This window comes from Staurois parvus, unplaced genomic scaffold (assembly GCF_062004578.1).
Source record: "Staurois parvus isolate SC_StPar_1 unplaced genomic scaffold, SC_StPar_1.0 ptg000380l, whole genome shotgun sequence".
Classification (NCBI taxonomy): domain Eukaryota; kingdom Metazoa; phylum Chordata; class Amphibia; order Anura; family Ranidae; genus Staurois; species Staurois parvus.
In genome coordinates, this window is record NW_028318176.1 from 2,951,717 (window position 1) to 2,977,595 (window position 25,879).

General features: G+C 50.5%; 1 protein-coding gene across 1 annotated transcript in view; it reads left to right on the plus strand.

Moving 5' to 3' along the window:
- Positions 1-7,903: 7,903 nt before the first annotated feature.
- Positions 7,904-25,879, plus strand: part of LOC149456038 (uncharacterized) — a 58,590-nt gene continuing 40,614 nt past the window's right edge. The window contains 9 exon segments of the mRNA XM_089685663.1: positions 7,904-8,021; positions 9,166-9,281; positions 9,400-9,534; positions 9,651-9,723; positions 9,836-10,095; positions 10,176-10,343; positions 10,468-10,609; positions 18,019-18,905; positions 22,657-22,830. Coding sequence (XP_089541789.1) covers positions 9,198-9,281; positions 9,400-9,534; positions 9,651-9,723; positions 9,836-10,095; positions 10,176-10,343; positions 10,468-10,609; positions 18,019-18,905; positions 22,657-22,830 — 1,923 coding nt within the window. The 5' untranslated portion in view covers positions 7,904-8,021; positions 9,166-9,197.

Consider the following 25,879-nt stretch of genomic DNA (forward strand, 5'->3'; position numbering starts at 1 on the left):
CACAGTCACGCTTGTCCTCTCCCTCCACCGTCCCGTCTGTCCTCTTCCCTCCCCCCGTGGCGTCCGTCCTCTCCCCCCCCCGTGGCGTCCGTCCTCTCCCCCCACCGTGGCGTCCGTTCTCTCCCCCCATCGTGGCGTCCGTCCTCTCCCCCCACCGTGGCGTCCGTCCTCTCCCCCCACCGTGGCGTCCGTCCTCTCCCCCCATCGTGGCATCCGTCCTCTTCCCCCACCGTCGCGTCCGTCCTCTTCATCCACCATCGCACCCATCCTCTCCTTCCACAGTCACGCTTTTCCTCTCCCTCCACCGTCCCGTCCGTTCTCTCCCCCCCCGTGGCGTCCGTTCTCTCCCCCCCCCGTGGCGTCCGTTCTCTCCCCCCCCCGTGGCGTCCGTTCTCTGATAAAAAGAAGAACGTTGTCACGTACCTGATGGGAGACTAAAATGACGAGGTTGGCCTCACTTGTGTCACTAGCCCTGACCCCGCTGGAGTTGGAACAGAGGGAGTCTAGAACCCAGGGGAACAAGAGTGCCAGTAATTGTTGTTTTCAGCTCTTGTAGATGATGACCTTGGAAGGCTGATGATCCTCTGATCTTGGCACAGTAGCAGTAGGCAGAGCAGGTTTTGCAGATTGCCAGGCGTGCACCAGGCGAGCAAGGCAGGTAGTGAGGACAAGAGACAGGAGCAATGTCATGGAATAGCCAGGGTCATCAACAGTCGGGCAGCACGGTACAGAATCAGAAGGAAAAGCCAAGGTCAGGAGCAGAGCCGAAGTCAGGAACCAGTATCAATCAGGAGAGCAATCAGAGTCAGGTGAGGAACAAGCCAGGTCAGCAACAAAGAAATCACACAGGAACAAGCAGGACACGGGGGAGCTGAAGACCAGTCAGCACTGAACATGAGCAGAGGCATTCCTTAAATAGGCCATCTGGCGCCAATCTTCGCCGTGCGTGTGCGCGATTGCGCATTCCTGCGCGCATGCGTACAACCGGCAATTTTTCTGCGGAAATTCCTATGCGCGTGCGCATTTCTGATCGCGATTCTTCTTGCCAGAAATCCCTTACAAATGTATAGGAGCATAGAAGAAAGATTCAGGGAAAGAACAAAGAAGACTGGAAGAGTCACGGATCCAGAGCCAGCACAGGCAACAACTACAAGAGGCCATAGCTAGTAGGAGGCAAGGACGGCAGAGTCACGGATCCAGGGCCAACACAGGCAATGACTACAAGAGGCCATGACTAGTAGGAGGCAGGACGGCAGAGTCACGGATCCAGGGACAGCACAGGCAACGACTACAAGAGGCCATAGCTAGTAGGAGGCAAGGATGGGAGAGTCACGGATCCAGGGCTAGCACAGGCAATGACTACAAGAGGCCATGGCTAGTAGGAGGCAAGGAAGGCAGAGTCACGAATCCAGGCAACGACTACAAGAGGCCATAGCTAGTAGGAGGCAAGGAAGGCAGAGTCACGGATCCAGGGCCAGCACAGGCAATGACTACAAGACACCATAGCTAGTAGGAGGCAAGGACGGCAGAGTCACGGATCCAGGGCCAGCACAGGCAACGACTACAAGAGGCCATGGCTAGTAGGAGGCAAGGACAGCAGAGTCACGGATCCAGGGACAGCAAAGGCAACGACTACAAGAGGCCATAGCTAGTAGGAGGCAAGGACGGCATAGTCACGGATCCAGAGCCAGCACAGGCAACGACTACAAGAGGCCATAGCTAGTAGGAGGCAAGGATGGGAGAGTCACAGATCCAGGGCTAGCACAGGCAACGACTACAAGAGGCCATAGCTAGTAGGAGGCAAGGAAGGCAGAGTCACGAATCCAGGGCCAGCACAGGCAATGACTACGAGACGCCATAGCTAGTAGGTGGCAAAGACGGCAGAGTCACGGATCCAGGGCCAGCACAGGCAACCACTACGAGACGCCATAGCTAGTAGGTGGCAAAGACGGCAGAGTCACGGATCCAGGGCCAGCACAGGCAACGACTACAAGAGGCCATAGCTAGTAGGAGGCAAGGATGGGAGAGTCACGGATCCAGGGCTAGCACAGGCAACGACTACAAGAGGCCATAGCTAGTAGGAGGCAAGGAAGGCAGAGTCACAAATCCAGGGCCAGCACAGGCAATGACTACGAGACGCCATAGCTAGTAGGTGGCAAAGACGGCAGAGTCACGGATCCAGGGCCAGCACAGGCAATGACTCTGAGAGGCCATAGCTAGTAGGACACAAGGATGGGAGGGAATAATGTATCCAAGGTTCCCAAAACTGAAGGAATCTCGCATGAGAACCTTGAAGAATGCTAGACATCTGTTCATTGAACAACATAGCATTCATCCTGGCCTTCACCCCCTGGAAAACAACCAAAGGGGTTCTCCAAGCTTGAGCTATAGCACGTTAGGCCGAAATGAATAGGTAGGATGCCAATTTCTGCTGAGATCTAGACAGACCCAAAATTGGACAATGCAGGAGGGCCATGCAGATTCGTTAAGCCAATAAGCCAGGCCTGGCCATAGCTGAAGGCTTCTATTTGGAGACATAGCCTTTGTTTGGAGAGAGGTGCCTGCTCCAGCCAGGAGAAGTGACCCACTCAGGAGAAGGCACCCCATATTGGAAGGAATCCTTGCCCACAGGACTGGGAGAGTTAGGATAGCTGTGCAAGTTTGGGGAGACTGAGAACATGGCTGCAGCTATTGTGTCCAGGGTACTGGAGTCTGGAAGTCTCGGGAGAGTGAGAGAGGCCGTGGTCTCAGGAGAACCCTTATCCAGAGGCTGGTGGTGGGCTCATGCAGGGAGGTGAATGAACTTGAAGATAGGACTACACAATGAGAGAGCCAGGTGGTTCGGTATTCTCAGTTATCTGTTTGTGCTGGAAAAGAACCCCTACGGGGACAACTGTGTCTGTGGACCTTTTCTTTTGGTAAATAAAAGTGGGCCTCCAAGCCTTTTAACCACAGTTCACACTTGCATGGAGTTCACTGATAGTCATCTAACATTGAGCTAAGCAACTCCAATATTGCAGAAAACAAAATTTTATATATATATATTGCACAGGTTGCCAAGGTTGGGTCCTGGACGGGTGCTATGTGACACCAATATATGGGTTATGGTCTTTGTAAGGGAAATGTTTTGTGTACTCAGGGGTCTCGCCAGTGCTAGGTGAGGAATTCCGGGATAGTCAAGCACAAGAAAAGGACTGACTCGCAGTTCTCTCTGCGTTGGTAGTGGCTTATTCCGGACCCAGTGTAAGGGACCACCTGGTGGCACCACTAGCACTCCACTGATCAGGCGTCCCCAGAGCACGGAATCTAAGCCCCAGAGTACTTGTTCACCAGGGCCCCTGATGGTGGGGATGGACTTGGAGTACCCTGAGACCAGGTCATGACTACTGAGTATACCTGTCAGTGGTAGGGGTGTTCGCCAGGGGCTCCCACAGGGGAGAGCCTGATATGAGGAGCTCGGGTGATCCCGATGGGATGGATGGATGGCTGAGCAGGTGCGAGATCAGACAAGCCGGGTCGGTAGCCGTGGGGATGGTGCGGTACAAAGCAGCGGGCAGAGAATAGTCGGGTCACACGTCAGGTCAGTAACAGAAGATCAGATCCAATAGGGGGCATCCGGGAGAGAGGTCAGGCAAGCCAAGGGTCAGAGCAGGAGAATACAGCGTGGTCAGGTATAATCCGGGTCAGCAACTTACAGGATACAGGTTCACAGGTTCAGGAATGCAGGTAAGACCAGAAGGCACTCAATGACAGTTCAGGGCCATTTAAATATCACGCCCTGCGCTGTCATTGGTGCCAGGCGCGCGCCCGCGGCTCCTAGTGCGCATGCGCGAGTTCAGACGCTGCGGCCGGCCTGGACCTAGTGCCCGCGTCCCTGCACAAGGCGGCACACTGCGCCTGCGCCGGAACCAGCGCCGCGGTGATCCCTGACACCCAGAATTTTGGAGTGGGAATATTTGGGTGGGAAAAGAACCTCCACCTTAGACTATGGGGACTCAGGTCCTTACAGAGTTAATCAGTCCCCAGAAAGCAGCATAGGGCGTACGCCAGCCATCTTGATCTGGCTGTGGGTGAGTTTGAATGTGAAGTGTGGGTAAACCACCTCCCTTCCAAGGCTGTACTGGACTCTGGCAGCATGGTGACGCTGGTACATGCCAGGGTGATCGGGAGACTCGACCCGGTAGGTAAGACTCTCCTGGTAGAATGTATCCATGGGGACACCAGTGAGTACCCCCTGGTTTCGGTGACCATTGCCTATCGCTGTACCTAAGTGACACAAGAGGTTGGGATGGTGGAAAGTTTGATGCATGACATCATAGTGGGACAGACTGTCCGCTGTTACTTGAACTATAGAAACGGGTACAGAATGGACTTCCTGGACAGCCAAGAGAACCCGGGAACACTGGGCCTTTCAAAGCCAAATTTTGAGGAGTCTGGTCCAAAACTACCCACAATGTGAAGTGTGGGTGAACCCACCTCCCTTTCAAGGCTCTACTGGACATCAGCAGCATGGTGACACTGGCACATGCTAGGGTGATCAGGAGACTCGACCCGGTAGGTAAGACTCTCCTGGTAGCATGTCTCCATGGGGACTCCAGGGAGTACCCCCTGGTTTCGGTGACCATGGCCTATCGCTGTACCTAAGTGACACAAAAGATTGGGATGGTAGAAAGTTTGATGCATGACATAATAGTGGGAGAGACTGTCTGCTGTTACTTGAACTATAGAAACGGGTACAGAATGGACTTCCTAGACAGCTAAGAGAACCCAGGAACACTGGGCCTTTCAAGGTCAAATTTTGAGGAGTCTGGTCCAAAACTACCCACAGCAAGCACCCATAATGTTGAGGTACCTATTGATGGTTATGACATTGCAAATAATGTTGAAGTAACTGATGATGGTCATGTTTCGGGTCTTAAGACCAAGTTAACTTCTGAGGGGGGGGGGAACCTCTCTGTTACACGTTATGTTGGGGGAGGACAAAGAGGAACTTTCCCCATTGCAGATCCCGGTTGAGGAGGATGGTTAAACTTCCTCTAGGCTTGTACACCCGGACTTGGAAGTATCCAGGGGTGTGTTTGGCCTTGCCCAAATACAGGATCCTACTTTGGTCAATGCTAGAGAGCAGGTTTCTGTTATTAATGGGGTCCCGCAAATGCCTGGTTCAGACCAAAGGTTTCCTCATTTTGTGTTCAATGGGGACTTGCTTTATTGGGTGGCTGAAAGCCAAGGGGAAACCATAGAGCAATTGCTGGTTCTCCAGCCATATAGGTGGATGCTCCTTGATCTAGTCCACAATACTAGGGAGGCAGGAAACCTGGGGGCCGAAAATACAGGGGTAAGAATAACTGACCCGTTTTACTGGCCAGGGGTGCATGCCCCACTTGCCAGTTAACCGCCCGAGTCACACTACAGAAACCCCCTGGTACCTTTGCCAGTAATTGAGGTGCTGTTTGAATGGATCTGCTTGGATCTCATAGGACCCTTGGTAAAGTCAGCAAGAGGACACCAATTCAGTAGTCCTGGATTACGTAATTAGGTATCCAGAAGTGGGCCCTTTAAGAAAAACTTCATCTAAGGCCGTTGCCATGAGTTGTTTCAAATGTTTTTAAGAAGTGGGTTTCCCAAAAAGATACTGGCGGATCAGGGTACCCCTTTTATGTCAAAGGTGATGGGGGGACATGCGAAAACTGTTTCAGATTAGGCAGCTGCAGACATCCGTCTATAATCCACAGACAGATGGCCTCGTTGAGAGGTTTAATAAAACCCTGAAATCGAAGTTAAAAAAAGTGGTCCAGAAGGATGGGAAGGATAGGGATATGTTGCTCCTTGCCCTGTTGTTTGCCATCCAGGAGGTTTCACAGGCATCCACATGCTTTTCACCATTTGAACTAGTGTATGGGTGAAGACCTCGTGGTTTGCTGGATCTAGTAAAGGAGGCAAGGGGAAAGTGAATCCTCACCACACAAAATAGACATAGAACATATCTCCCAGATGCAAGAAAGGGTGGCTAAAGTGATGTCGTTATTGAGGGAGCATCTCCAGAAGGCTCAGGATGCCCAAAGGAGGGTGTCAGCTAAAGTCAGTTTCAAGCGGGAGACTGGGTGGTTTTTCTGATTTCCACGGTGGAGAGCAAGTTCTCGGCCAGGTGGCAGGGTCCATTTGAGGTGGTGGAAAAAGTGGGTGATGTGAACCACAAGGTACAACCGCTGGGGAAAAGAAAGCCATACCAAAAACCTTGGAGAGACAAAGAACTGGTGTCCGCAGTGGTAGGTGTCAATTCAGGGGATCCTGCACGGGTTGACTTGGTGTAGGTTGCTGCTACCCTGTCTAAGTCACAAACCCAACAAGAGAAAGAGTTTCCGCTGAAAGACAAAGAAATGTTTTCGGGATTGCCTGGTCTACCGAACCTCATCGAGTACTACATGATAACTGAGCCCAATGTAAAGATTCATTGAAATCCATGTCGTATCTCAGAAGCACATAGAGTGGTGGTGTCTAAAGAAGTGAACAGAATGCTTGAGCTTAATGTCACTGAAGAGTTGCAGAGTGAGTGGTCAAGTCCAGTGGTGTTGGTACCAAAACCCAATGGTGCCCTGCACTTCTGCATTGACTGTAGAAAACCTAATGAAGTTTCCAACTTTGATGCCTATCCGATGCCCCTGGTAGTTGAGAGGTTGGGTCCCGCCCAGTATATCACCATGTTGGACCTCATAAAAGGGTATTGGCAGATTCCCCTCACCAAGGAAGCCAGGGAGAAAACTGCTTTTTCCACCCCTGAAGGCCACTTTCAATATAAAAGTATGCCATTTGTCCTACACTCTGCCCAGGCCACATTCCAAAGGGCAATGGACAAAATATTATGGCCTCATCGACAATACGCTTCAGTCTTCAGTACCGATTGGGAGTCCCATCTTCCTGGGGTTTAGGCAGTCATAGACTCCTTGAAAAAAAAGCAGGGTTCACAATCAATCCCCAGAAGTGTGCGATTAGGATGGAGGAAGATGAGTACCTAGGGTACATTGTGCATAGGGGGCTAGAGAAACCTCAAGTGAATTAGGTGGAGGCCATACAAAACTGGCCCCGTCCTCTAACCAAAAAACAGGTCAAAGCATTTTTGGGCATAGTTGGCTACTATCCAAGGTTCGTCCCCAACTTTGTCACCATGGCTGCACCATTGACTGACTTAACAAAGGGTAGGAAGGGAGTAATGAAAAATTGGAATGCGGATGCTGAAGAAGCTTTTCAGAAACGTAAGACTGTATTGTGCCAGCATCCGGTGCTTGTGGCTTCTAGTTTTTCTAAGGAATTTGTGGTGCAGATGCCTCAGGGTAGGGCTTAGGAGTGGTCTTTGCTTAAGTGGTCAATATGGGAGAGCACCTCCGTAGTTTTTCGCGGGAGGAAACTGACGGCTGTGGAGAAATACTAAGCTGTGGCAAGAGTGTTTCCCCATCAAATAGGCTCTGGATTCTCCACGGTACTTTCTGCTAGGCAGGAGGTTTCGCCTGGTGTCAGATCATGCCCCATTGACCTGGATGAGACCAACAAGCAGGACAATGCCAGAGTGACCAGATGGTTCCTTTTACTCCATGAGTTCAACTTTGTAGTGGAGCATAGACCCCCGGGGGACAGCATCAAAATGCCGATGCCCTCTCTCGGGTACATTGTATGGTATCGAATTTTACCTCCAGCATGTCAAGGATGGGTCCTGGATGGGTGCTATATTATTCTGATATCTGGGTTCTGGTCCCCGTTAGGGAAATGTTATGTGTACTCGGGTGTCTCAGTACAGTACATACACACCCAGCACAAGGCCAGGGTCACACTACCAGACTGTTCTCGGGGCTGAAGTTCCTCTGAGCTCCACAAGGTGGGGATCTCACTTCTACCCAGACAGGAAGTCTCTATGGAAGACAAGAAGTGATGTCAGGTGCAGACAGGAAGTGATGATAGATAAAGACAGGCAGTTCCATGAGGTACGAAGTATAAAGGAGACGTTGTTGGAAGTGGCAGCAGAGGAGGTGATAGGATCTTATTTTCTATTTACACCCAGTAACCCCCCCGTCATGTCCGTCCTCTTCCTCTATTGTTGCGTCCGTCCTCTTCCTCCACCGTCGCGTCCGTCCTCCTCCATCGTCACAGCCGTCCTCTCCCTCCATCGTCACATCTGTCCTCTCCCTCCATCGTTGTGTCCTCTTCCTCCATCGTCGTGTCCTCTTCATCATCACGTCGGTCCTCTTCCTCCATCCTTGCGTCGGTCCTCTTCCTCCACCGTTCGTCCGTCCTCTTCCTCCATCATCACGTCTGTCCTCTTCCTCCATCGTCACGTCTGTCCTCTTCCTCCATCGTCACGTCTGTCCTCTTCCTCCATCGTCACATCCGTCCTCTTCCTCCACCGTCATGTCCGTCCTCTTCCTCCATAGTCACTGTGACGTCTTTTATCTCCAGCAGATGATACACACATATATAGTGTGGGAACCCAGATTAACCCCTTCAGGGGCAGATCATTCTGCCACTTCCGGGGCCAGAACATTCTCCTCATTGTGGAGATACATTCTAGTAGTATAATCCTCTGACAAGCAGCACTGACAATAAACAGACAAGACCAGGACCATCCTGACCATACATGGCCTACAGAGGGCGATGATTACACTACACAGGCAGCCAATGGGCAATCATTACACTATGGAGCCAACACAATGATGGAGTGCCGGGGTCAGGAGTATGGAGCATAGAGACCCTTACATTGCTGGTCAGGAGGAAGAAAACATCCCCCAGCCTGCCATGAAGAACATGTTCCATCATTGGTGTCAGAGGGAGGAAAATATTGAGGGTTGAAGGTGAACTCGGGGAGAACTGAGGCTGAAAGGCCTTGGGGCCCCTGAGGGGGTAGTGTAACTGAAGGACTCTGGGTCCTTGTTAGTGTTGTTGGGCAGGAGGGCTCTGAGAGAAAAGGAGGAGGAGGGAAGGAGGAGGCTGTAGGGCTCAGGAGGACTCTATAGTAGGGAAAAGGTACTTGGTCTATGATGGTCCTTCCACCTACACTTTTAAAACCATTCTTCCAGGAAATGGAGGCCACCTTCACCTTCTTACCATTTCACTGATCAAATAAAATGTTTGAAGATACCAAAAGGGCAGTCTTTCACTTTCTTTCATTTCCCAAAGTTATCCATCTACAAGGAGACCTATATAGACCAATGAGGATGGAGGAGGACCGGAGTCACATGACTGAGAGGATACTAAACCTCACCCTGGAGATCATCTACCTGCTGACCGGAGAGGTGAGGAGGATTCTGGGAGGTCACATGACATCTCTATTAATAAAACACAGACCTGACTGGAGAGGTGAGGAGGATTCTGGGAGTCTAACATGATATTCCTATTGGTTCCTCAATACAGAGATTTCCTCCTCAGAAGTCAGGTGATCATATGACCATCACAGTGCCTCCATGTGACTCCCTAAAACCTGAGAGACACAACATGAGGAAGATTCTAGAAGTCACCAAGAAGATGATGGAGCTGCTGACAGGAGAGGTGAGAGGGGCCGGGAATTCTGGGACATTCTCCAGTAACAGACGTGTCTGGATGGTGACTGTATCATTGTGTGTGTCAGGTTCCTAAGTGACACCACTGTCTATTTCCCTATGTAGGGGTATTTAGAAGGACGCAAGGACCTCTACAAGGACGTCATGATGGACAATCAGCCACCCATCACATCACCAGGTAAGAGGAGACTTTATTGGAAAGGAGAGAGCAGTACGGAGGCTCCACCTAGATCCCCCATCATCTGATAAACACAGAAACAATGGATTCAGTCAGTGTGTGTTTCCTACAGATGGATCCAGTCATGGGAACCCACCAGAGAGATGCAACGAGATGAGCGATTCTAAAGTTGAAGGTAAAGAAGAGATAAAAGAGGAGGATGATGAGGATGGGGTGATGGAGGAGTCAGAGATTCCAGAAGGACACAAAGATCTGTACGAAGACACCATGATGGAGTCATCCAGCTACAGGAACCCACCAGAGAGATGTCCCCGTTCTCTGTATTCCCGGGATTCCACACAGGAAGGTCACACTGTTCCTCACCGTCATCAGGTAGGTGATTGACAATCTCTGGTAGTTGTGATTTATACCCGGCATGTTTGTTACAATGAATGTTTTATTTAATCTTCCAGAGTGGAATCCTCGGGGATGATAATATTGATGTTAAAGAGGAATTTAAAGAGGAGGATGAGGAGTATGGAGTGATGAAGGAGTTTTCAGAAGGACACAAGGATATGATGGAGCCACCTAATACCAGGAACCCACCACAGGAACGTCACACCTTCCCTCACCATTACAAGGTTGGTGGGATGGAGCATCTAGAACATGAACTTGTGTAGATGTTTGAATTTTTCTTTTATGTGATCTCACAATATTAGAGCTTATATTTTACATATGTTGTTATCAATCCTTCTCTTGGTTTAGGGTGAAGATCTGATAGATATAAATGTTGAGGGCAAAGTAGAAGAAGAAGAGGCGTATGTGAGGGATGATCAGCAGTCTATGGAGGAGGATGGAATAATAAGGATATTAATAGAGGAGGACATTCCCATAGGGATCAGCACAGGTGGGTCATGAACACTAAATCCATTCCTCCACCCATACTGCTCACTGATTGGTCCATAGTAGGGCGGGGGCAGGGTAATATCACTTTCCTGAGCTGTGTTCCCCATCCTGTATTCCTGGATTTCTCTCGTATAATCTTCCTTCTCTGTGCTGCAGACACAATTTATGTCTCTAGACTGGATTTATGGAGGTTCCGGGGTTCAGCTGGCTGCAAAGTGTGAATTTCTCTTATCTTCATTGAGGGATACGGCTGTCAGGAATGGACTTGCCAATAGTGGTGGGACTCACCTGCCTTGTGGTTTGCAGTACCGGGACTGGCCAGCGGGTGCTCTCAGCAACCAGAGGCTCACTTCTGCAGTCAGCCAAAACACCTGAGGCTGATTGCAGGAGGTGCACATAGGAATGGCCAGACTTGCAATCAGCGCCTTGGTGTATGTTTTCCCAAGAGCCCCTGTACCTGCATCCTGTCGGCTTCCTGTCTGATCGAACTCCGCCTGTCCTGACCTCTGCTATTCCTGACCACTCTCCAGTCTGCTCCTTTGGTACCGTGTCTGCCTGATTGTTCCTGACCCGGCCCGTCCGACTACGCTTAGTATTGTTCTTTTGTTATCTGTTGGGGGTTTTGGTTTGGTTTGTTTGCACTGTGTTTATGTTTAGTCTTGCACTGCATTTATGTATTGTTTAGTCTTAAATAAATTATATCGTTTATACTATATCTGAAGCCTGCGTTTCCCTGTGTCAGTCCACACACCTCTGGTCATACCTGGGGCCCTGACATTACACCAAGGCCAATCCTGACCAGAAGTGGCTGCACAGGGAAGCCATCTTGGCTTATTGTTGCTGGGAAGGATGAATCTTGATGAGGTGGTGTATTTGTCTCTGCTAGTGTTTGCTGACAGAGATTATGCTTATCAGACTCTGAAGGAGTATACCCGGGATCAACTACTAGAGTGCATAAGGCCTAGTAGATCAGGGCACAGAGTTCTCTGAGGTGCAACCATTGATTCAGGTTTGTGCAGAGTTGGTTTCATCTGGTACCCCCGAAAGCAGGGATGAATTTTTGCCGCCATTTATTGCCGACCAGGTAGAGTCCCTGGTATGGTTATTGGAGGATGATGTAGATTACTTTCTGGAGCGTTATTCTGCATGTTCACAACAGGTACTAAGGGACTGTATAAACGCAGTGCAGTCTTTGACCAGACAGGCTTTGTGTAAGCTGAGCTTTGTTCAACCCATACTGCAGACATGGTCAGACTTGTTGCACCCAGCCTCAGTCAGCTTGCAACGTCATTCCTCTGCTCAAGGCACTCTTCCTGCATCCCCGACAGCACCCCCAGTGACTGCCCAGTATACTCTGCTAACTACCACATGTCAGTCCCCTGCTCCCACTCGCACCTATCCTTTCTTTAACCCTGTAAAGAAGTCCTCTGTAGCAACTGCTCCCTCCTTTGTTCCATCCCCCAGCTCTTCTCTGCCTACAGCTGCTCTATCCACTTACAAACCTGCGCTTACTTCCTGTGCTCCAGTAACTAAAACCAGGAAAAAGCAAAAATTCTTTCCAACCAGTACCATCCTGCCAGTATCCAAACCGGTCAGCCTGCCGTCTGAGAACCCGCCTTCCGTGATTCAGCCTGGTGCCCCAGCACCCGCAATTCAGCCTGATACCCTGATGCCAGATGACCCGGCGCCCGCAGTCTTGCCAGATGACCCGGCGCCCGCAGTCTTGCCAGATGACTCGGCGCCCGCAGTCTTGCCAGATGACTCGGCGCCCGCAGTCTTGCCAGATGACTCGGCGCCCGCAGTCTTGCCAGATGACTCTGCGCCCGCAGTCTTGCCAGATGACTCTGTGCCCGCTGTCGAGCTTGACGACCCGATGCCCGCTGTCGTGCCAGATGACTCGGTGCCCGCTGTCTTGCCAGATGACTCGGTGCCCGCTGTCGAGCTTAAAGCCCCGATGCCTGCTGTCTTGCCAGATGACTCGGTGCCCGCTGTCTTGCCAGATGACTCGGCACCCGCTGTCTTGCCAGATGACTCGGCGCCCGCAGTCTTGCCAGATGACCCGGTGCCCGCTGTTTTGCTAGATGACTCTGTGCCCGCTGTCTTGCCAGATGACCTGGTGCCCGCTGTTTTGCCAGATGACTCGGCGCCCGCTGTCTTGCCAGATGACTCCGCGCCCGCTGTCTTGCCAGATGACTCTGTGCCCGCTGTCGAGCTTAAAGCCCCGATGCCCGCAGTCTTGCCAGATGACTCGGCGCCCGCAGTCTTGCCAGATGACCCGGTGCCCGCTGTTTTGCCAGATGACTCGGCGCCCGCAGTCTTGTCAGATGACTCGGCGCCCACTGTCTTGCCAGATGACTCGGTGCCCGCAGTCTTGCCAGATGACTCGGAGCCCGCTGTCTTGCCAGATGACTCGGAGCCCACTGCTCCGCCTGGTGCCCGCTGCTCCGCCTGGTGGCCCGGTGCCCGCTGCTCCACCTGGTGGCCCGGTGCCCAGTCTGATGTGCCTCTGTCCGGTGCCCAGCCTGATGTGCCTCTGTCCGGTGCCCAGCCTGATGTGCCTCTGTCCGGTGCCCAGCCTGATGTGCCTCTGTCCGGTGCCCAGCCTGATGTGCCTCTGTCCGGTGCCCAGCCTGATGTGCCTCTGTCCGGTGCCCAGCCTGATGTGCCTCTGTCCGGTGTCCAGCCTGATGTGCCTCTGTCCGGTGTCCAGCCTGATGTGCCTCTGCCCGGTGCCCAGCCTGATGTACCAGTCCTTGATATCCCGCCAATTACTGGATCCGGGCGGTGGAACATTTTGCCCATTTAGGACGGTTTGGAGCGTCCTGAGGCCGCTCCTTGAGGGGGGGTACTGTCAGGAATGGACTCGCCAATAGTGGGGGGACTCACCTGCCTTGTGGTTTGCAGTACCAGGACTGGCCAGCGGGTGCTCTCAGCAACCAGAGGCTCACTTCTGCAGTCAGCCAAAACACCTGAGGCTGATTGCAGGAGGTGCACATAGGAATGGCCAGACTTGCAATCAGCGCCTTGGTGTATGTTTTCCCAAGAGCCCCTGTACCTGCATCCTGTCGGCTTCCTGTCTGATCCTGCTTGATCCCTGACTCTGATTGAACTTCGCCTGTCCTGACCTCTGCTATTCCTGACCACTCTCCAGTCTGCTCCTTTGCTACCGTGTTTGCCTGATTGTTCCTGACCCGGCCCGTCCGACTACGCTTAGTATTGTTCTTTTGTTATCTGTTGGGGGTTTTGGTTTGGTTTGTTTGCACTGTGTTTGTTTAGTCTTGCACTGCATTTATGTATTGTTTAGTCTTAAATAAATTATATTGTTTATACTATATCTGAAGCCTGCGTTTTCCTGTGTCAGTCCACACACCTCTGGTCATACCCGGGGCCTTGACAACGGCCTTTTCTTCTTCATCCATTTCCAAACAGGGTTTGGATCATTTAAATCCAGTGGTCACCCCAGTCTGACCAGCAATCATCCTCAGACCACTAGCTCCACATTTGGTTGGCTGCGAAGATGCCCCATTCTGGACCGGAGTGGCCAGCGAGTTAAATGTCTCATAGACACACATATATCTGGGTGCCTAAAGCCTATGTCACAGTGTTACCCTGGCCGATCCCCCCCACTTTGGTGGAGAGAAGGATCTTTCATGGGATAAGTAAGGAGATGTCCCCTCCCTTCCATTTCTGGACACGGTAGGGGGGGGTGTACTCCCAGGATGATCAGTCCCTATGGGTTTCTCCTCCCCCTCCCACCCGACCTGGTGGTGGACTACCAGGCCCCTGCGTGGTCTGTCGCCCCTGCCTTACCAGAGGTATTTTCTCTGCGGTACTTCCTTGGACGTCATCCATCTCCTCATGGCGAGCGTGGTTCTTCCTACCGCTGACCTCGGCGGGGAGAGCATTGTGTTTGGTAGTCTTGGTTTTTGTTTTTGCTGCACTCAGAGACTTTGACAAGGTCTGGCCATGACATAGAATTTCTTTCTTCTTCATCTGGGAGGCTACAAACTAGAATTTCATTCCTTTTCGCCGGTCAGGTTTTTTTACCTCCAATACGCGGATCTCACTGACACGTCTGAAGGCCCCGTACTGGGCTGTGCAGGTTCTGCTCCTTTTGAGCGGTGATTGTTCTGGTTTCTGAGTTGAAGCCGTTTCAGGGGTCTGTTTACAGTTCCCACGATAGACGGGGTTTGCCCATTCCTGAACCTCAAGAATCTGAATGCCCTCATGCAGGTTCCCGAGTTCAGACTGGAATCCATTCCATCACCCTCCCTTCACCATGGGGCTTTTCTGGCTTCTGTAGACATCAAGGACACTTACCGGCACATTCCCATCTGTGTGGGACATCTGCTGGGATGGACATTACCAAGTGGTGGTGCTACCCTTCGGTTTGGCCTCCACTCCCCAGGTGTTTACTAAGGTCTCGGCCTCGGCCTTGCTGAGACAACAGGGGGTGTCCATGCTCGGCTACCTGGATGACTTGCTCCTGCATGTGAAGTCCCGCTCGACGCTGCTGCACAGTGGAGAGATCTCCATTGTAACGGAACTGGACCCGACTGCACTAGGGTATTTCCGTTAGACTCCCGCTTCCCTGTCTGAACATTATCCACGGACACCACTGCTGATCATACAGGAAATAAGACAGCACCAGACTCTCTTAAAACAGAAAGTCAACTGCTTTATTTTAACACAAACAAAAGATATATACACAGGGCGGGGAAATACAACCAGTAACAGGAAACATATCATCAGCCTGCCCCATCAGGGGGAAGGGCTGCCAGAAACACCCCCCACCAAGCCAGTACAAACACATATCCCATAATAGTTTGCTCTCAAGCAAGGCACACAATAGAACAATGGGATGCAGCCACATGGCAGTGAACAATGAACAACCCCCACCCAAAGTCACTCCCCACACATCCATGCCTCCTTTCTAAGACTTCATGTTCATCCCGACCCGCTTTAAGGAAGTCTTTGTTGACCCCATCCAAGCACATGGAGTGTCTGGGGCTGATCCTTGATTCGGAGCAATCCAAGGTGTTCCTCCTGTTCGACAAACACAGGAACTCTGGCAGATTTTGAATTTCAAGCAGCCTTCCCTGCATTTTCACAGGCAGGTTATGGGCCTGATGGTGGCTGTCTTTGAGCGGTTCTGTATGTTCAATTCCATGTAGTAGGCAATCCTGTCCAAATGGAACAGGTCTTCCGCTTCCTTGGAGATTTGCATTCATCTGGAGTGGTTGCCGTCGGCCTCTCTTCTCTGGTGAGTGTGGTCTCTGGATTTATGGAATGTTCGTCCTTCCCCTTCGATGGACTGTGGTCATGATGGATGTCAGGCTGGGGAGGAGTCTTCGTATAGGAATCAGCTCAGGGTCTTTGGACACCGGAGGAGGCTCGACTGCCCCATCAATGTCCTGGAGCCTTGGGTGGTCAGGTTGTCGCTGACACATGGGATGGATCACCTACAGGGTCTGCCGATCAGGATCTAGTTGGACAACGCCACCACGGTGGTGCAAATCAGTCATCAGAGGGGCACATAAAGTGCAGTAGCGGCGGTGGAGACGTCTCGCATCTTGAGATGGGTGGGAAGGTTCATTCCGGCTTTGTCCGCCATATTCCAGAGGTCTAAAAAGGCCAAACAGATTATCTCAGCCATCAGACCCTGGATTAGGGCGAGTGGTCCCTGCACCTACAGGTGTTCCATCAGCTCTGCCTTTGCTGAGGGATGCTGGATGTGGATCTTCTGGCATCCCGTCTCCACCGCAAGGTTTGTTGGATCCTCCTGGTGGACGCAATGGATGCCCTAGTGACATCGGAGGATCAGTACAATCTCATCTATGCCTTCCGCCTTCCCAACTGATTCTACGCCTTCCGACTCATTCCTTGTCTATTATGATGGAAAGAAACCAAAGGAATCTCGGATTGGCTTCTCTGTCTGTGGTGCGGTGCTGGCGAATGCTCCCTTGCTGCTGCCTCATTGGGAGGACCTTCTATCTCAGGAGCCTGTAACTTTTTTACACTCCCCCATTCTCCCAAAAAGATGGTAGGAGGAAATATAGCAGTGTGCACCATGCAAAAAAAGAGGTTGTGGTCAAATTGTGGGTGTGTTCAAAACCTGAGTGCATTCGGGGTCATGCATCCGCAGAGATGTCACATTGGGAGTAGCGATGGTGTCCGTGCAGCCACTTCATCCCAAACAACTATATTGGGATCTCCTGCATGGGAGGATGCACAGAACACCTGGGCCATCACACCCGGCACAGATACATTCTCCCCGTGTGAGCAAGACCTCATTGTTCTCTGGATCAGATGGCAGGATAGAGCGGATGTTGGGTATTTAATATCTCTTCCACACAAGCCATCTCTCTGCTCCTGGTTGGCATTACTTGCAACAATTGATAAATGTCTCTCCCTAGTCCAGGCCCCTTAGGCACCCCCTCTTAGTCCAGGGTCTCCAGGCACCCCCTCTTAGTCCAGGGCCTCCAGGCACCCCCTCGTAGTCCAGGACCTCCAGGCATCATCCCCTCTCCTAGTCCAGGGCCCTTAGGCATGCCATCTCCTAGTCCAGGGCCTTCAGGAACCCCCTCTCCTAGTCCAGGGCCTTCAGGAACTCCCTCTCCTAGTCCAGGGCCTCCAGGCATCCCCTCTCCTAGTCCAGGGCCTCTAGGCACCCCCTCTTAGTCCAGGGCCTCTAGGCACCCCCTCTTAGTCCAGTGCCTCCAGGTTCCTCCTCTCCTAGTCCAGGGCCCTTAGGCATGCCATCTCCTAGTCCAGGGCCTTCAGGCACCCCCTCTGCTAGTCCAGCACCTCCATGATCCCCTCTCCTAGTCCACAGCCTCCAGGCACCCCCTCTCCTAGTTCAGGGACTCCACGTTGCCCCACTCCTAGTCCCAGGGCCTTTAGGCACCCCCTCTCCTAGTCCAGTGCCTCCATTTTCCCCCACTTCTAGTCTAGGGCCCTTAGGCACCCCCTCTCTTAGTCCCAGGGCCTCCGTGATCCCCTTTCCTAGTCCAGGGCCTCCGTGATCCCCTCTCCTGGTCCAGGGTCTCCATGATCCCCACTCCTAGTCCAGAACCTCCATGTTCCCCCACTCCTAGTCCAGGGCCCTTAGGCACTCCTTCTCTTAGTTCCAGGGCCTCCATACACCCCCTCTCCTAGTCCAGGGCCTCCATGATCCCCTTTCCTAGTATAGGGGAGGAGCCAATACCCCAATAATGGTGGTCTTCAGGATAGGGGAGGAGCCAATACCCCAACGATGGTGGTCTTCGGGATAGGGGAGGAGCCAATACCCCAATGATGGTGGTCTTCAGGATGAGTCCAGTCTTCCTCTTGGTCCCCCTTCCCCCATCCTCACTCTCTGACCTCTGGTGGGGCTCCTGTCTAGTAATCCTCTTTGTCTTTGTATTTTAGTCCATGGCCGGGAGATGAGGAAAACCTCAGAGGATTGTCTCACTTTGTCTCCAGACTGGAAAGTAGAAGATGAGGACCTCACACAGTATAGTCCAGGAGAAAACCCGGCTCCCTCCAATGTCCATCCGGCACCACCCATTGTAGATGGACCATCAGATTCGCAGACTGTGCGGGACCGAGCCGCCCTTCCACTAGACAAAAGATTCTCCTGCACTGTGTGCGGGAGGTGGTTCCGTTTTAAATACGCTCTTACTGAGCATGAGAGATCTCACACGGGGGAGAAGCCGTATTCCTGTCCCGAGTGCGGGAAATGTTTTTCAAAGAAGTCCTATCTTTCCCGACATCAGACGTCTCACTCGGGGGAGAAGCCGTTTTCCTGTCCTCAGTGCAGGAAATGTTTCTCCTTTAAGTCCAATCTTTACAAACACCAGAGACTGCACACGGGGGAGAAGCCATTTTCCTGTCTTGAGTGCGGGAAATGTTTTGTACAAAAATCAGAACTTGTCACGCATCAGAGGTCTCACACGGGGGAGAAGCCGTATTCTTGTTCTCTGTGTGGGAAATGTTTTTCAGAGAAATCCAATCTCAACAGACACCAAAAGTCCCACACGGGGGAGAAGCTGTATTCCTGTCTTCAGTGTGGAAAATCCTTTTCACAGAAGTCCAGTCTTCACACACATCAGAGATTGCACGGGGGACAGAAGCCGTACTCCTGTTCTGAGTGCGGGAAATGTTTTGCAAAAAAGTCAGAACTTGTCACACATCAGAGGTCTCACGCTGAGGAAAAGTCGTATACCTGTCCTGAGTGCGGGAAATGTTTTTCACAGGTATCCACTTTTTCCAGACATCAGAGATTGCACATGAGGGAGAAGCCACTTTCCTTTCCTGAGTGAGGGAAATGTTCCTCACTGAAGTACTGTCTTCCTGGGGTCTCACACAACCCTGGAGGTGTATTAGTGCCTTGAGTGCGGGAAATGTCTTCTAGATGAATGTTGCTGGACATCCCAGCTCTCATGTGGGGAAGACGCACCCCGTGATATACACCTCAGATATACTCCATGGCTGATCTTCATCATAAGGAGGTCAGAGGTCACCAAAGACGTGGATGAAGTGTGAGACCGGGTTGGCGATTAGTAGCTGGTCAACAATACTACCCAACTGTAACAAATTTAGCAAATTGTATCTCCTTCAATGATTTCCTCAGATCATCAGCTCCATCTAATGGCCATAATGCTGTATGGCACGGTCTGTATTGAAGGTATTTAAGGAAAATATTCTGCCTTCTAGCCCCTAGGTGGAGCTGACGTTCATAGGAAATTCTGTGTTATTAAATTACGGCCAGAATGGTTTACTCCAAGGCAAGGCTTCTCATTTCTCCAAAATCCCCCCCGCCTCCGGGATTATCCCCCCCCCCCCCCCATTGTCTATGTCGGGATCTTTTTATAATAATGAAACACGTTGTGTATTGTACACCAATCAATAATGACTCCACCTCCACATTCCAGAATGGGGATCTTCCCGACCAATCGGATTTCTGCATTTACTGTCTCCTGATTCTGTGACTGCAGTTGTGTTCAAGGTAAAATCATAATAAAAATTAATTGCATGGAAAAAAAATCGTGTGTGTTGGTGCGATGACAGCAAACTTCGGTATCCAAAAAAAATTTGCCCCTAGGTGACGCATTAACAGTCTTTACAGGTCATCAGAAGTATATCATATACAGCCCTGTGTATAGAGTGCAGGGGTCAGGAGTATATCATATACCACTCTGTGTATAGACTGCAGGGGTCAGGAGTATATCATATACCGCCCTGTGTATAGAGTGCAGGGATCAGGAGTATATCATATACAGCCCTGTGTATAGAGTGCAGGGGTCAGGAGTATATCATATACAGCCCTGTGTATAGAGCGCAGGGGTCAGGAGTATATCCTGTACAGCCCTGTGTATAGAGTGCAGGGGTCAGGAGTATATCTTGTACAGCCCTCTGTATAGAGCGCAGGGGTCAGGAGTATATCATATACAGCCTTGTGTATAGAGTGCACGGGTCAGGAGTATATCCTATGCAGACCTGTGTATAGAGTGCAGGGGTCAGGAGTATATCATATACAGCCCTGTGTATAGAGTGCAGGGGTCAGAAGTATATCATACAGCCCTGTGTATAGAGTCCAAGGATCAGGAATATGTCATATACAGCCCAAGGTACAGAGATCAGGAGTATATTGTATACACACAAGGAGAATGTTCCATCTGCTCTTTCAGAACACAGAGCAGGCTTTCTCCGGGCCTTCTACTGACATTCATTCCAGAGAAAGGTCTCCCCTGTCCCGTTCTCTCCTGGACATATCGTAGAATGAAGCCGTATTGTTCTCTCAGTGTCATCATCCCGTGTTCTGTCCATTTCCACACTGACACCAACATCTCCTCCACCATCCCGGAGTATTTGTTGTCTCGCCATGTTTCCAGTGATGGAGATCCAGAGACTGACCGGAGTCTTCTTCTCAATGTCACCAGACCACCTCTTCCTCTACTATTGGGGTGCTGGGCCTGTCTATGACTACTCGGGACCCCAACCTCTTCTATAGGATGGTGAAGATATCCATCATATTTACTAAGAAGCTGAAGGAAATGTCCATGATGTAGATGAGGGTCACGTATAGTATGAGCGGCATCACCCTTCACTCTGTAACCAAGACCTAGCCTGGCAATGCCCAGAGTGATACCAATGAGTCTCTGACCAATCTCACTGTTTGGATGGACTTTCTCCTTCTGGTTATTTCCAGGTGACCATGAATTAGAGTTCCAGTATCTCCCCGGTGTCCTGCAGACAGATAGACATTTCCTGGTGCATCATGACAGCATACAATGGGTTGTGGCTTCGCCCCTGCAACCTGATAGGACTGGTTAGCTATAAATCAAAGATGGACCCAGCTCATAGCATTCTCCTTTTTGTCCTTCCCTGATCAAGACTGGAGCCGCGAGGTATCCCTTACTGCTTGTGGCCCCCCCCAGGTTCAGCCTCTCCTGGGTGGAAGTCCTCTAAATGATCCATATGATTGGAGCCCCATCATGGTGGTCTGGGAGGCCTTTTGGATAGGGTGGCCACCTCATCCCTTTAAACCTGAACACATATTAATGACGCAGGTTCTGTGGCTGATTATGGCGGTAATTAAATCTCTTAGTGTCTAATCTGCATTAAATTAGTCCCAGAACCCATGACATTAATGTGTTCGGATTAAAGGGACGAGGTAGCAACTCTAGCTTTGGAGTCATGCTTGTTGCCATATCCAAGATGGCTGCAACAGTGCAAGTGCACTGCATGGATGATAGGAAGTGATGTGGCCACTGTGGGCATTTTTTTCTGGCTTGCCCTTTTCCAAGATGGTAGCAGGAGCAGAGACCACGATCTGAGCATGCTCAGGCATGATTTCATCACGAATGGCCAGGGCTGCCAGTTTTGAATGGTTTTCATGGTGGTGTTCTCTACTCATGAATGCTGGATGCTTATGTGATCATTGTCTGCCGGTACGTTTTTCCTCGTTATGGCATTCACCTGGGCTCTTCCTATCTCAGGTTCATTCTCAATGCTTGCTGTGGGATCACTATGTCATGCCGTCTGTCATTTCAGTCTGTTGTTTTACAGAGAACGCTGCTCAGTCAGACCACTCCTTGCCAGCAAAGTAAAGGGATAAGGTAAGTAGTGAAGACATTGAGAAAAAGGGAGCATCTGACCCCAATGCTGTTGTAAGATCTACAGCCCTGCAAGGGCCTCAAGATGGAGGGAACCCTTTATAGGCCAAAAAAGTATTTATGTAGGCACAGACATCCAGGGAATGTTGGTCAAGGTAATCATCTCGCCTCTCATTGTCATTGTTCTTGGTCTACAAGACATCATCTGTTTCCAGCCCTAATAGTTGCTGGGTTTGTGGTGGAATGTCGTTGCCTGACAAGCTAGTATGTCAAGTCTGCTTGGAGCAAGCAGCATACAGCCCTGCAAGGACCTCAAGATGGTCTACAAGACATCACAGGTGGCCGGCCCTAATAGTTGTTGGGTTTGTGGTGGAATGTCATTGCCTGACAAGCTAGTATGTCAAGTCTGCTTGGAGCAAGCGGCCTACAGCCCTGCAAGGACCTCAGGATGGAAGGAGCCCCTAAGGGCAACAACAAGTTGCCATCCAGGCAATGTTGGTCAAGGCCATCATCTAGGGTTGCCACCTCAACCCTTTAAACCTGAACACATATTAATTACACAGGTCCTGAGGCTAATTTAATGCAGGTAAGGCACTATGAGTTTATCACCTTAATCAGCCACAGACCCTGTGTCATTAATATGTGTTCAGATTTAAAGGGATGGGGTGGCAACCCTATCATCATCTCACCTCTCATTGTCATCGCTCTTAGTCTACAAAACACCACAAGTTACCAGCCCTAATAGTTGTTGGGTTTGTGGTGGAATGTCATTGCCTGATAAGATAGTATGGCAAGTCTACTTGGAGCAAGCGGCCTACAGCCCTGCAAGGACCTCAAGACAGAAGAACCCCTAAGGGCAATAACAGGTCACCATCTAGGCACAGACATCCAGGCAATGTTGGTTAAGGTCAACATCTCGCCTTTCATTGTCATTGCTCTTGGTCTACAGGCATCACAGGTTACCAGCCCTAATAGTTGCGAGGTTTGTGGTGAAATGTTATTGCCTGAGAAGCTAGTATGGCAAGTCTACTTGGAGCAAGCGGCCTACAGCCCTGCAAGGACCTCAAGACGGAAGGAGCCCCTAAGGGCAATAACAGGTCACCATCTAGGCACAGACTTCCAGGTAATATTGGTCAAGGTCACCATCTCACCTCTCATTGTCATCGCTCTTGGTCTATAAGACATCACAGGTTACTACAGCTCTATCCACATAGGCTGTTATCTGATCACTCTGATCACACTCTGCCAAATGAACAATCAATGGCTGAGTATTTAGTGAGAAAGGTATTCACTGATTGCCTTTGAAAAATGTGCACCTGTGGATGTGGGTGGTAGTGATCTGCTGGAAGGGGGGAGGGCAAGTGCAGGGTGTTTGCCAATGAGGTCAGCAGGTGAACTCCTTCCTGTGTCCACCCCCCCCCCCCCCCCAAAAAAAAAAAAAAAAGGTCAACTTAGCCTTTAAAGAATCGGCCAAAGAGTCGATACAAGAAGCCTCTACTCCTCAGTCGATGGCTGAATTGCCTAGCACTTCTAACCATAGCCAGCAGGAGGCACCCAATTGGTCGGAGGATGAAGACATTAATGGGGCTACAGGCTTTGACTTCTGCCTAATAGAAGCGTTTACCAGGGCAGTTAAGGAGGCAATTGCCTGGGGTGAAGTGGAGGAAACTCTCCATAAAACGTCAGAAAGTACTTCCCAAATCTCAAGAGACATCCGGTTTAATTTCCCTTTTTTGAGGGACGGGAGCAGGTAACCCAAGAAGAATGGCAGTGGCCGGAGGAAATGGCCTGTGTGAATAATGTGTTGTCAGACTTGTATCCCCTGAAAGGGCTGAAGGTCAATCTGCTGTTGTCATCTCCGATGGTGAATGGATCATTATTCCGACTAGCAAGACACGTCACCTTCCGGTTACTTTCAAGGACGCTCTAGATCGAAAATTAGATCTAAAGTATGTAACATCTGGAGGTGCCTGCAGACCAGCAATAACATTTGCAGCAGTAGGCAGAGTGATATCAAGATGTACGGCTAACATTAAAAGAAAAAGCAAAATACCCTTCTGGAGAAAGTGGAGGGAGACAAAGTGGTAAGAGCTGAAACTGCCAGGAGGCTTTGTGGTAGTGGCACCAGTAGACATCATTAGATGTTGTCCATGGTCACCGCAAGAAGGGATGTACAGCTGAAGCCACGGCCAGTGGCCTTGAAATCAAATTGGAGCAAGTTACCAGATGACAGCTGATACCATCTGATAAAATCAGAAGAATGGGAAAGGTCCATCTTACAGGTCGCAACTTCCAGATAGGCACGAAGAGGCAAAATTTTACAGTCAAGGAAAGGTAACTGGAGAAGTACCCAGACTTCATTGTTGAAGCCTTAAAAATCTAAGGCAGGTATCTTGGGAGAAGAGCAAAACGTCTCCTTTAAGGGGGTACCTGTGGGAGCCAGATTGAAGCTCTGTGCACAAACCTGGATGGAAAATATTCAGGATCTGTGGACCATAATGTCTATATCGTGTGACGTTGGTGGAATTCCACCTTCCAATCACTTCCAGCCAGGCGACTGCTTTTTCGATGAAAAGCAAACACTTCTGGTCAAGTTTGTGGCCAAATTATTTAAAAAAGAAACCATAGTGAAGGTTCAAAGCACCCAAAAGAGAAGAGGATTCTGCTCATCTCTGTTCCTCGTAACAAAACAAAAAACAAAACAAAAAAAAAGGTGATCTGTTGTATTATGCCTAGACAACAAAATGGCAGTTGCATACATGCAGGAGGGAACGAGGAGTCGGAAGTTCAACTGTTAGTCAACTGAGATTAGATTCATTGAGAAGACCAGAGGGCAGTGTAGGCACCAGCAATTTAAAATCGGTTAGCAGACTTGTTCAGCCTCTCCTTCTGCTCAAACAACGAGTGGTCCCCCAGCTTGGGAGTTCAGTTGGTTAACTCTGAAAGGGGGATCTCCCCAGGTGGATCTAGTGACAACTCCCTGGAATATGAAATGCGGCAGTTTCCTAGAGTACCATACCCAACAGTGAAGGGTAGACTTCTTAGACTGCCAATGGAACGTCCAGTTGAAGCATATCTATACCCCAATGCCAATGATATACCGATTCAGAGCCTGAATCAAGCAGATTAACACAATATTTGCAATTATACTATTTGGCCGAGGATGCTCTGGTTTCCGTCTCAACCAACAGATGAACATTAAGTCACCACTGCTTCTGCCAGAGACACAGGATCTGCTTTCTCCAGGCCAGTTTTTGCCATCCAGTCCCAGGAGACTACATTTGATGGCATGAAAGTTGAGAGGTGGAGGCTACCAAATCAAGAGTGCTCAGAGCAGGTAGTGGCTATCTCGCTTCAAGCCAGAAAGGTCTCCAGAAATAAGACTTCCCAGAGAATTTCCAGATCTTACAGAGCAAAAACCCTGGAGTCCTTTTATCACCAGAATCAGCTGAGGTTCAGCAGTTCTTACAAGAGTCTAGAATCAAATATATTTAAAGTTCAGGTTTCAGCCTTGTCCGCACTCACTGGGGTTCAATTAGCCCTGAACCATTTGGTGATGCCAATCTTAAATGCTTGGACGAAGTGAAGACCTCCTGGGAAACCATTGTTCCCTAAGTGGGACTTGCCTATGGTCTTTGAAGCTCTTTCAAGGCTTCCTTTCTATCCTTATCACGTACCTGGTGATGGAGGTCAATGGAGAGAGGGCTTCCCTTGTGGCTAAGTTCCGGACTAACCTGAGAGTGGGACAGCGGGTCAGGCCCAAAGTTGCACAGGTCGCCTGTAGGAGTGCTGGTTGGTGGTCCACTCAGAAGCACAGCTGGTGCACAGAGATAGATCTGCAGACAGGAGGCACCTGTGCGTGGTATGCAAGCCCTTCTGTGATTTAGGTGTTTACTGGGTAGTCGTTTTAATCCAAGGTCAGGTACCAGGTGGGAATCAGAGCAGACATAGTCAGATGGGATAGCTGAGGGGAGCACAGGGGAGCAAGAGAGAGAGAGTATCCATAAGCCAGGCCCAGGTTAGGTCAGGGATAAAGCAGAGTAGACAGGTCCAGGAGCAAGCCCAGTCGGTAACAGGAAATCACAGGTCAAAGTCACAGGAAACAGGAACAGGGCACGGGGAGCTAGAGATCATCCAGCAACTTGAGGAAGTGATGAGCCTCCTTATAAAGG